This window comes from Alligator mississippiensis, chromosome 3, assembly GCF_030867095.1.
Source record: "Alligator mississippiensis isolate rAllMis1 chromosome 3, rAllMis1, whole genome shotgun sequence".
Classification (NCBI taxonomy): domain Eukaryota; kingdom Metazoa; phylum Chordata; order Crocodylia; family Alligatoridae; genus Alligator; species Alligator mississippiensis.
Window position 1 is genome coordinate 171,711,935 of NC_081826.1, and position 12,113 is coordinate 171,724,047.

The 12,113-nt window shown below is 47.4% G+C and overlaps 1 protein-coding gene across 3 annotated transcripts in view; it reads right to left on the reverse strand.

Moving 5' to 3' along the window:
- Positions 1-12,104, reverse strand: part of IFT74 (intraflagellar transport 74) — an 87,302-nt gene extending 75,198 nt beyond the window's left edge. For 2 of the 3 annotated variants that reach the window (XM_006268986.3, XM_059724646.1), the window contains exons 1-3: positions 12,018-12,104; positions 9,235-9,375; positions 5,925-6,060 (exon numbers count right to left, since the gene is read on the reverse strand). In XM_006268986.3, the coding sequence (XP_006269048.1) occupies positions 5,925-6,060; positions 9,235-9,351 (253 nt within the window). In that variant the 5' untranslated portion in view covers positions 9,352-9,375; positions 12,018-12,104. Of the gene's footprint in view, positions 1-5,924; positions 6,061-9,234; positions 9,376-9,862; positions 9,916-12,017 lie in introns of all 3 variants that reach the window. The other variant, XM_019490705.2, reaches the window with a different exon arrangement.
- Positions 12,105-12,113: the final 9 nt, after the last annotated feature.

Consider the following 12,113-nt stretch of genomic DNA (forward strand, 5'->3'; position numbering starts at 1 on the left):
CCTGGAGATGCTTTACCTGCTCTCTTCCCAGTTTACTGGGCAAAACACCTTTGACAGCTTACTATAAGCCTAGGTGTTATTCAGTCACTCTATTCACCCATTAGATAGTGATTCTGGGTTAGATTATTTTCCACAATGCTATCCATCTCAGGAAACGGAACTCAGATCAACATCAAAAATTAAAGACAACAAAAAATCCTTCTTCAGGTATAGAGGGAGCAAAAAGAAGATGCATGGCAACACAGGACCCGTACAGGACAGACTATTGGTGACAGATAGGAGTGACAAAGCTGAGCTCTTCAATGATTTTTTTCAAATCTGTATTCCTGAACATGAATAAAGACATCTCCCCCAGTTAGATTATAGACAGGCACAAGAGGAACACCAGCCCACCAACAGTTAGCGCCAACCTAGTGAAGGGACACTTGGAGGGCCCGGACGTGTTTAAGCCAGCAGGCCCAGGCGATCTTCATTCAAGGGTGCTGAGGGAATTAGCTAGTGTCATAGCAGAACCACTGGCAAGACTGTTGGAGCATTTGTGGCACTCAGGACTGGTCCCAGAGGACTGGAAAAGGGCCAATGTGGTCCCTATTTTCAAGAAAGGGAGGAAGGAGGATCCAGGTAACTATAAGCCGGTTAGTCTCACCTCTATCCTTGGAAAAACTTTGAAAAACTAATTAAGAAAAACATTTGTGGGAGTCCAGCAGGAAAAATGATGCTGAAAGGCAACCAGCATGGATTCATAGCAGGTAGATCCTGCCTGACTAACCTTGTTTCTTTTTACAACCAGGTCACAAAATGCTTAGATGCAGGAGTCGAGGTAGATGTGATTTACCTGGCTTTCAAAAAGGCCTTTGATACGGTGTCTCATCCCATTCTTATAAATAAACTAAACAGCTGTGACACAGCTAATAACACGGTCGTGTGGGTAGTAAATTGGCTTATGGGATGCACCCAGAGAGCGGTGGTGGATGGTATTGACCTGGAAAGATGTGGGCAGTGGGGTCCCCCAAGGTTCGGTCCTTGGACCACTGCAGTTCAATATCAACATCAGAGACTTGGATGAGGCCATGGAGAGCACTTTGTCCAAATTTGTGGACGACACCAAATTATGGGGTAAAGTAAACACTTGGGTGGGCAGGGAACAGATTCAGGTGAACTTGGACAGGTTGGAAAAGTGGGCAGAGCAGAATAGGATGCAGTTTTAAAAAGGTAAGTGCAAGCACCTAGGGAGAAAGAATCACCAACACACTTACAGATTGGGAGATGACCTGCTAAGTAGCATAGTGGCAGAAAGGAATCTCAGAATCATGAACAATGCATGCCCAAGGGCTAGAGAGGCACAGCAGCGCTGGTGGAAGCGGTAAGTGGGGAGTTTCTGCAGACACCACTGTTATTGACACAAGCTGGCACAAGCACTGACCAGGGGTGGTGACCACGCAGCAGTGGCCAGCAGCGATCACTGACCACCCGCAGATGCCGGCGGTGGTGTTGGCAGCGAGGGGTGGAGGTGGCAAGCGGCATCCCTTTTCATAGGGGGTGCACTGCCATGCTCAGGGGATGCATGGGCACCCACATGCACCCCCACAGCATTGCCAATGCTCAGTGTCATAGACTCCAAGATGAACAGGAGTCGTCAATGTGACGAAGTGATAAGTAAAGCTAACCGTACTCTATTGTGCATTAGCAGGTGCATCGCAAACAGGTCTTAAGGAGGGGATACTCCCTTTCTATGTGGCATTGGTAAGGCTGCAGCTGGAGTACTGTGTCCAGTTTTGGGCACCGCACTTGAAGAAGTACACGGATAACTTTGGTAAAGAGGAAGGCTACTCGTATGGTTAGGGGCCTGCAGGTTAGGCCGTACAAGGAGAGATTGAGGGACCTGAATCTCTTCAGGCTCTGCAAGAGAAGGCTGAGAGGTGATCCTGTGGCTAGCTACAAATTCATTGTGGGGGGGCAGGAGGGCAGCAAGGAATAGGAGATATGCTGTTTACCAGGGTGCCCCTTGGGGTAACTAGAAACAATGGCCACAAACTGACAGACAGCAGATTTAGATTGGACATCAGGAAGAACTTCTTCATGGCAAAGGTTACCAGAATCTAGAATGGGCTTCCAATGGAGGTGGTGCTCTCCCCTTCCCTGGAGGTCTTTAAGAGGAGGCTGGACAAGCACCTGGCTGGGGTCATCTGACCCCAGCACTCTTTCTTGCCCAGGGCAGGGAGTTGGACTCGATGATCTACTGAAGTCTCTTCTGACCTGAAAAAATCTATGAAAAAATCTATTAAATTTACTTTAGTAGCAATCTACTGTACAGCTAACAGACTCATTCAGCAGGGCGTTTACCAACTCTTGGCCACCTACAATACAAGGATTATCCTAATAACACTACCAGAGCTCTGCAGTGATCCAAAACTCCTTTGCTGGTCTACCAACCACAAAGAGCAATTTCCAGTTGATAATGTATGAAAGAAATCTAAATACATGAAACCAAGTTATCATAAAACCAACCTCAGGTGTGATGAGCTGCAAAGAGCTCCATTGCTCCCCTATTCAATCCTAAAGCTTTTTTCCAGTGGTTACTAGGCTTTAGAGAGGAGAAGTATATGAAGACTTTGTCCTTCTGGGAATTAAAAGAAACATCTTTAATACAGAATATAGAAGTCTGTTACTTCTGAGAGTTTTAGAAGCAAGGACAAAAAAGGAGGGACTCAATCTGTCTCTTCTTTCTAACCCCCAATAGTTGTACTTGTTCACATTACAATTGATTCATTTAAGACAATAAGTCATTTTAGCCTTTCTTGACAAAGATTTCAGACATTTCACTAGATGCAATTTGTACTGCAATTAAGGGCTGTGCAAAACAGCACCGTTCTGTTTCGACACGACAGCATTTCTTTTCAAGTTTCATTTAATTTCAAAACCACTGTTCCGTTTCATTTCGTCGAAGCTGTTTCAATGTTTTGCCCATAGGCCATAATGGGGAAGCATGAAACTCCCTATGACTTTGTCATTTCTTGCCTGATTTGGATGACACTTGCAGGGATGGTAGCCCCTTCTGAGGCCATGAAGCCTGCCAAGTTTCAAGGAAATCAGAAAAGCCAATGGCACTTTATCGTGCATCAGCAGATGCATGACGAATAGGTCCAAGGAGGTGATACTTCCCCTCTATCGGGCGCTGGTCAGACCGCAGTTGGAGTACTGTGTGCAATTCTGGGCGCTGCACTTCAAGAGGGATGCGGATAACCTGGAGAGGGTCCAGAGAAGGGCCACTCATATGGTTAAGGGCCTGCAGACCAAGCCCTACGAGGAGAGACTAGAGAAACTGGACCTTTTCAGCCTCCGCAAGAGAAGGTTGAGAGGCGACCTTGTGGCTGCCTGTAAGTTCATCACGGGGGCACAGAAGGGAATTGGTGAGTATTTATTCACCAAGGCGCCCCCGGGGGTTACAAGAAATAATGGCCACAAGCTAGCAGAGAGCAGATTTAGATTGGACATTAGGAGGAACTTCTTCACAGTTCGAGTGGCCAAGGTCTGGAACAGGCTCCCAAGGGAGGTGGTGCTCTCCCCTACCCTGGGGGTCTTCAAGAGGAGGTTAGATAACCACCTAGCTGGGGTCATCTAGACCCAGCACTCTTTCCTGCCTATGCAGGGGGTTGGACTCGATGATCTATTGAGGTCCCTTCCGACCCTAACATCTATGAATCTATGAAATAGGTGCAGGGGTTTCTGGGAAACTGCACCTCAAGCTGCTGACAAGCAAAACCCGTGACACAGGTGACACTGTGCGTGTGTTAAGGCAGGCCCTCACTGGCACTGGGGCTTCTACATGGCACAATAGTGTGCCCCAATGAGGCCTCCTCCTCTACAGCCTCAGCCTGGTCCACCACTTTAAATGACAAAAGGTAAAATAATAACATAGTGAGCAGCAGCACAGTAGCACCAGCAGCATCTCAGGCAGCCAAACTATGACAAAGCTTTTCTTTTCTCTCTTGCAGGGGCTTCTCCCACAACGGCTGCCAGAGAACTCTCCCTGCCAGCCCCAGCCCTGGGGCTTAGATGTGCCCAAGGCCTTATGTTCTTGCAGTCAGGTGCTAGGGGTGTTGGTCTAAGGACATGGCACTGGCAGATAAGACCTCTTCCTTTGTGTCAGTCTAATATGGTATGTTTTAGCAGACCAACTGAAGAGTTACAGAAATATATCTCAGCAAGCTTTCAGGTTGAAAAACCCTTCGTCAGGCTGAGAAAGCACCTGCAGTTAGCGTGTGTGTGTGCTGTTCCTGGATGGAAGGAATAGTAAAGAGGACAGAGGCTTGCATGCAATGCAGGCAAGAAAACCAGTCAGTGAAAATAGAAATGGAGGTGTCAGGGGTGATGAACAGGCTGGGGGGGAGGGGAAGAGGGGGGAGAGGAAGTGGGATGTAGCAGCACAGGTAAAAGAGGAGAGGTATCTGGGGAAAAACTATTTTTTTCACAAAATCTCTGCCTCCTTCAGACATAGAATGAAGCTTCTCTGGGGATGAACCAATGCCCTAGGGATGAACCAGTTAACAAAGCTAAATGCTGTTCTTGACAATGGGACTCCATTCTTGTTAATTAGCTCTCTACCTATGTCACAGAATTTTATGTGATGCTCTGTCAGTAGTTTAAAAGGAACTTTTCATACACTGTTACTAATTGTATGTTCCTTATTCTTCGGTACCTGACATGATCGAGGGGTCTGATCTGTAAAAATACTGAGCATCTAAAAATGCAGGTGAAATCAAAATGAACTCTCTTTTGAACATTTAAATTCTATATCATTCTAAGAATTATAAAGTCCGGTTACAACATGTAAATTTATTGGACACATCTAACTTTAATTTTACTGTGTCAGTTCCCTCTCTTTAAATGGGGGTAATCATATCTCTTCACCTTACAGAAGACCTCTGAAATGAATTAATTGTGAAGCACTCAGTGTAGCAACAAGTGCCAGGGCTCATGAGGAAATTAATAAGAAATGTGTATTAAACAAAGAGGACAACATATTAAACAGCTGTTTATTAAGTAAGCACTCTTTATTCTGTGCACAAAATGGGGCAGAAATTCTGTGAAAAAATAGCATCTGATCACTGAGTTAAAACAATGTATGTACACAGGGGCACCAAATTAAGAGTCCAACTTTAACTTTGGCATTTTGCTAACTTTTGAGTGTTTTATTTTGCAAGCTTATGAGGTTCTCCTAAGATTGTGTGTATTCATGCACATGCACATGTGTTCAATACAGAATAAACGTTATGTCTGCAATGCGGTCAAAAATGTACTGTACCTCATACAGACATATTAGCTTTCCACTTGTTTAGATCCCGATCACAGTGTAGTTCCTACAGGATAGAGTCCACTGTGAACTTCAAAACTGTGTGTGACCCTGGGTAAATGCATGGGTGGGAAGCCCATGGTATCACAGGTACACTGCTACCAAATCAACTATTCTACAGCTATCTTAAGCATACCTACATGAGCTGGAGTCACAGATTAAGGCTGTCATTCAGACATGCCAACATTTTTCAATTTCATATGCACGTCCAATGTTTTGTGTAATGAAGTGGGATTTATATTCTAGACAACATGGGCATGTAAACATGCATACGTACTTGCATGCTAGACAGTTAATTAAATTTACCATATAGTTTTACTTTCACAATGACAAAAGAAAGTGTGAAGCTTGTCATGTCATTATGTGCAAGGCGCGTCTTTAAATCCTTATCAATTCTACCAAATTAAATTTTCGCTCGAGCTTCAAATCCTATGAGTTTTTATTCAAACTTCTGAGCTACCAGAGCTAAACATATTTTCCACCATCTAATTCCCCCAAAACAGTAACAACTGACACCATTTAAAAAACTTTTCAATATTAAGATGATACTTTTTCACATATTCTACAATACCTTTCATTCCAGTTTTCATTCCACTCAATCCCTGTTGTGTCACTGGACGATCAGCAACTTTAATCTGACTTGACAGGACCCCACCAGTACCCATGGGACCAGCACGAGTCCCAGGTCTTGGTGTACCAGGGGGCATCTGGGCAAAAAAACCAAAATCCCATCTTAGAATAATAATTAACAGGTGATAATGTTCATGCAATTATTAAGCAGCATATTAGAAATCTTAGAGCTTGGGTGCTTTTATCAGTTAGAAACATTGTGATTTTAGATCTTCATTGCTTGTTTAGTCCAGAGTAATTTCTCTTCAGAGTAAAAATGGAATGGAAATCAGATGCATAATAGTGTAAATCGCTCTTCTCCGTGGTAAAGATACTCTTCAGAAAAGTAGGCATAACTATACCCTGGTGTAGGAGTAAAAACACAATGACATATTTACTAAAGAATATATTAACTCTAGTCCATACTAAAAGTAGAGCATACACAATACAAGTGCAAGTTACTCCACTCCAGGGTAAAGTCACCCTTCGGAAAGTAAGGATTAATTATACACTAGTATAGCAATTGTGTTCGCTCTGCAATTCAATTTCATCTCTGGCTAGATGATAGCCTTTACTCCTTACAAACCAGCTCCTCTGCCACCTAGTGGCAAGATACTATAACAGCAAAAAAACAGTTTGGGCTAATCTTGTATTCACTCCTTAGAGTGCATCTACACGTGTGCTTTACTGTGGAGTAGGCCAGTTAGTTCCATTGTAAAGCATCACCATCTGCGGTATGCGGGTGCATTAAATTAATTAACTCTGCCATAAGGTAATACTTTTGGGGACAGTACTATCTTACTGTGGAATACTTACCTGCAATCACATGGATGTGTGGAAGGTGACTCCGGCTGCAAACTGTGCCTGGTCAGCCCAGCCAGCTGGGGGTCAAATTCCTGCCTCCTGCCAGCCCCTCTACTGCTTGCTGCTACCACCTGGAGCCTGGGGCTGACCCCCCTGTATTCCCCGTCAACCCAGGCCTGCTACGTCCCAGCTGAAACTGCTGCTGTCTTAGGAACACATGTAGTCACTGTGACTGGAAGCAGTTTACTCCAGCTCAAACAGCTCTAGAGTTTATTGTGTTGCATTAACGACATGTATAGATGCACCCACTGGGAGAATCTACATGTGCAATTAATGCTACTGAATAAACTGTGAAGTATTTTATGCAGCAACAAACTATTCCTGGGAGTAGCTTTTATACATGTACCTGGGACAGCAGTAATTTGAGGCAGGAGGAGCAGTTTAGGCCAGGGCTGCTCCTGCCCTGCTCTGCTCCCCTGCAGCAGTCAGAGGGAGTTCCAGGCTCTGTCCACAGCTACCCAGATGTCAGCCCTGAGTTGGCAGGAGGCATAGAAGTCAGTCCTGGGCTCTGGCTGGCAATAGCAGTGTGGCCTTGGGGGCAGCCCTAGGCTGGCAGGGGGTACAGGGGTCATCCCCGGGCACCAGGTGGCTGCGTTGGGCGGCAGAAGAGCTTGCTAGATCATGTAGCTAGGCAGCAGGCAGGAGTGTGGCCCCCTGTTGGCTGAGCTGACTAAGTACAATTTACTCCCATGTCAGAATCTACATGTGTGTTGTTGCTCAGTAAATAACTTCACAGTAGGATAGTACTTGTATTTACTGCGGAGTTTATTCGTTTTCTGTGGCCTATTAGGGCAGCATATCTAGACACTGATGTTTTACTGCAGAGCTAAGTAGACTTAATAAATGTCTCCTGTAGATGTGCCCCCTATGAAGTAAATTATTCTGTAGTAATGGTGTGCTGTGACTGCGCTGACACTTATTTTATCAATAGCATGAATGTAACCTTGTTTCAGCCTTTATCCACTATTCAAGTCTAAGAGGAACAGAAGAAAACCTAATATAAATTACTCCCAAAATGTCAATAAAAGCATAGAGGGAGGCAAAGATAAGGACACTGATGTATTTTTCTAATAACTGAACTACCTTTAAAATAAGCTAGCTCAGGTATCAGAAAAGGTACAGCCATGGCAGCCTGAAGCTTAATATCAACTTTTTTACTATGTTTACCTGAATACAAGATGGCCCTCGATTTAAGATGACTCTCCCCAAAATTCTATACACAGAACATTTATAAATTGTTTATAATTTTCCATGTGTAGAATCCAATTATTGGAGGATCATCTTATATTCATACCCCTCTACTACTGCAGGCAGTGGGAGGATAAGTGATGAGGGGGCAGTAATAGGGTAGAGGGTGGGGGGACAGACAGTGGGGGAGGCAGTAATGGGGCAGGCAGTGTGGAGCAGGCAGCTTGCTCCCTGCCACCTGCCTTCGTTCCCCAAGTTTCCCCCCTTTGCATGTCCCTCACAGCCTCAGGCCCCCTCTCCCTGCTCCACACCACTTCTGCCCCCAGCAACCTCATCAAATCCTCACCTTCCCTTCCTTCAGTCTTCCTCTGCACTCCCCTGCCAAAGTTTCTAACCCTGTCTGCCCCTCTACCTTGCCCTATTACTGCCTTACTCTTACCTTTGCTCCATGTTGACAGGTTCCAGCTCTGCTGCAGCCTGGGGGCACTGAGACCAGCTCATAGCAGAGGTGCAGAATTGACATTACTGCTACAGAGCTGGGATGGAGCACATGCTTCATGCTGAAGCAAGGATGAATCCTGCTGGCGTGGAGCAAAGGTAAGTGGAAGTGCAGCAGTGGGGATCAGGGGGCAGCAGGGTTTGAGGCTGCAAGGCTGGAGAAGTGGGGATGCAGAGGATGCAGAGGCAGTGGGGCAGGCTGGCCCCTGGGGGCTGCAGATGCAGCCTGCCCCACACTGCCTCATACTCGATTGTCAGATGAGGGCCTTTCCCCATCGTGTTAAATGGGGGGAATGGGAGTGTTGGTCTTTACCCAAGTAAATACGGTACTCTGATTCTCAATAAGTGAATTAGCCCACGCGATTTTCCATGATAATACAACTAAACTGCTTCCCAAGCTTGAGGTAGCTTATTTAAAGTTAGCTTGGTTATCTCCACTTTACACAGCAGTCTTCAAAATAGATAATTTTTCTAAAAGACTTTTTGTTGCTATCACTAGTGACCCTGATCATTCCATCCAATTTCTGGATCCATTCCATCCAAAATATGGAGTAACAGTGGTTTTATGACATAAAGGAGCAAACCGTCTTGGAATGAAAGATGAAGACTGCAATCTTGGTCACCAGCAGTCATCATCTGGTACCCTATTTTTCCTTGTAGAAAAATGATAGCTATTCAGATAAAAACTAATACTTCACAGCAAACAAATTATTTTAACACACCCCTGTTCCTACTCTGGTTGCTGATAGAGTCCGTAACAAAGATGACGAAGGCCTGGCTGTCAGTCCCGGTCCTCTTGAAGAAGGACGAGCTGTAGGAGGCTTGTGATTATTTGCCATTTCTTATGTACTTTAAGTTTCCTCCTAGAAAGTAGTATATATATTAGTTCATGTCCTAATGTCCACAGATCATTTAAGTTACAGAGTGCATGCATATACACAATAAGTAATTTTAGTGTTTTCCAAAAGTTCCTGAACCCGAAAGACATAAGTTCTATATTCTTTAAGTGGTACCACACTGTAAAGGGGAAGCAAATTTTCAGACTGCCCCACTAACATGATCTGGAAGGCCCATTTCTCGGGTGAAAAAGCATTTCTGCTCCACTGCTTGTTAAAAAATGACAACTAGTGCCAACACTTGTAGGACCTGTAATCTGAACAACTGTCCACTGGAATCTAGCCTGAAGTCACTACACAGTAAGCGGTAAGTTTTTAGGTGACTTATGAAACAAGTGGACTGGTTTTGGTAAGTGATTTCCCTATCTGTTGGGCATTCACAATGCCTACTGGAGTGAATGAAGCTGTAGGGACTCTGAATCTCTGAAAACCATGCTTGATATTTTTTACTGACCTGTGGCAGTAGCATTCAGTTTCCCTCAGCCAAACCATTGAAATGTGTTTTCCCTAAGAATAATTTAAAAAAGCAAAATGATGGTTTACAGGGCAGAGGTTAGGTTGCTAGTCAGAGTACAGGGAATGGGGGCACTGCAGACATGACTCTGATCACCCAGACTGCACTGCACACACCCCAAAAGCCAAGTCAGGAGCATGTTACTGACTCAATGGGGGAGAAAAAAGGCAGATTATCTAGATCAGGCTCTCAACCTTTTTAGGTTCAAGACACCCCAGTGTCTTGAGGTACCCCATAGAAAACACTAGTTCTTAGTTTTCACTTTTTTTAGTACAAAAAATAATACAGCCAGTTCTTTGTTGCACCGGCAGACGTGTCAGGGGCAGGGGCAGAGTGGCAAGTGGGGACTGCCCACAGATGCCAGCAGTGGTGTTGGTGGTGGGGGTGGTGGTGAGCAGGGAATGTCCACAGACGCCGGTGGTGCCGTCAGTGGCGAGGGAGGATGGGTGGTGAGCGGTCACCGCCTGCAAAAGCTAGCAGCAGCTTCGGCCAATCTCAGGGGTGGCATGTGTCCCCCCGGACCCCGTCTTACGTGTCACATATGCCAAACAATGCTAACGCTGCAGCACCCTGCCTGAGAATCATTAATCTAGAGCAGGGCTTCCCAATCTTTTCCTCAGCGTGACCCCACTTAAACGCTGGAAATTTAAATTTTTTGCAACCCCAAAACAATGTAGACAAGATCAACATCCCCTCCCCCCACAGGCAGCATGGCAGGAGTGCAGCCCGGGGCGAGGGAAGGATGTGGGCTGCCCACTGTGGGCTCAGGGCTCCCTGCCCTGCTACTTTCTCCTTGGAGGCCTCCAGAGCCCAGCAGGCGGACCAGTTCAGGAGAACACAGCGGGGTGGAGAGGCTCAGTGCTGCTGTGGGGAACCCCGATGCCGGCTGCACTCCCATTGTGAGGTACTCCCTGCCTGCCTGAAAGCAGTGGTAGTGGCAGCATGGAGTTGTGCCCCCTGCAAACAAATTTGGAGGGCACGTGCCCCCCCATGCCACCCTCCACAGGAGTGCGGCAGTGGCAGGGAGCCACCCTCCTTTCCCCCCCACTCCTCCCTGGACAAGCTCCCCGTGGCTCCATCCTGCTCCCCAAACCGGGCCCTGCATCCCTCCTGCCCTGGGCCACCAGCCCAGCTGAGCAGCACCTCCAGCCCCAGCCCTGCCCAAGCCCTTCCCTCCCTTACCACGGAGGCCTCAATCTGCACCCCAGCATGGACTTGGAGGGAGCTGCGGGCGCTGCTTTCCATGCTGCCTGGCTGCCACGTGCACACGTGCAGGCGCACATGCACATAATCACCCTGCCTGATCATCCTCTTCCCGCTCTTCCCAGCCCCAAGCAGCTGCTGGAGCCCTGCCCACCTGCAAGGGGAACCCCACCATTCCCCGCGCTCTTCCTGCCATTTTCATCCTAACCGTCCAACACTGTGGAGCATCTTTGCAAACCCATTTTTTTATCGGCACGTATCAAATGGCATCGTGACCCCACGGTTGGGAACCGCCCATCTACAAGGATGCACAAACGAAACTCAGACGAGATGATCTGTTTGGTTCACGCATCCCTCCAGATCAGCAGGTCCCAACCTTGGAGTCAAAAGAGATGATCCGGGTGCAAATACCCCAGAGCAGCGACACTCAAACCAGGGTGCTACAGGGCCCAGGGCTCCTCTGAAAGGGTGCTGTGGGGCACCGCAGAAGCGGAGCAAATGTGATTCTCAAGATAAACCCTGACACAAGGCGCAGGAAACCACAGGGTGACAACATGCTGCCTGGCTGCGGTCCCAGCTGTTGGCAACACACGGAGGGCTTCGTTTATCTTTGGTCCCCCCGCAAGGATCCCAGGCCCCGGTGCTGCGGCCCCGGTTGAGGAGCAGGTCTAGAAGCTACGGGGGGAGGGTCTGAGGCGGCACTGCGCTGGGACCCGGGGGAAGCGGCACGAGGAGCGGCTGGAGGCATTGAGGGTGAGTGACGGTGACGGTGACGGGGGGGGGGGGATGGGGATGGGGATGGGGATGGGAACGGGATCGGATACGCGGCACAGCCTGGCCCCGCTCTGCCCAGGAGGGGGAGCAGCAGTAGACCCCGCGAGCGCAACCTCACCCACTGGGCCCCACGCCCGAGCAGCGGTTGAATGCACGAAGCGGTCTCCCGGCAACCATCTGCCCCGCCCCACCCTACCCACAGCCAATCACCGCC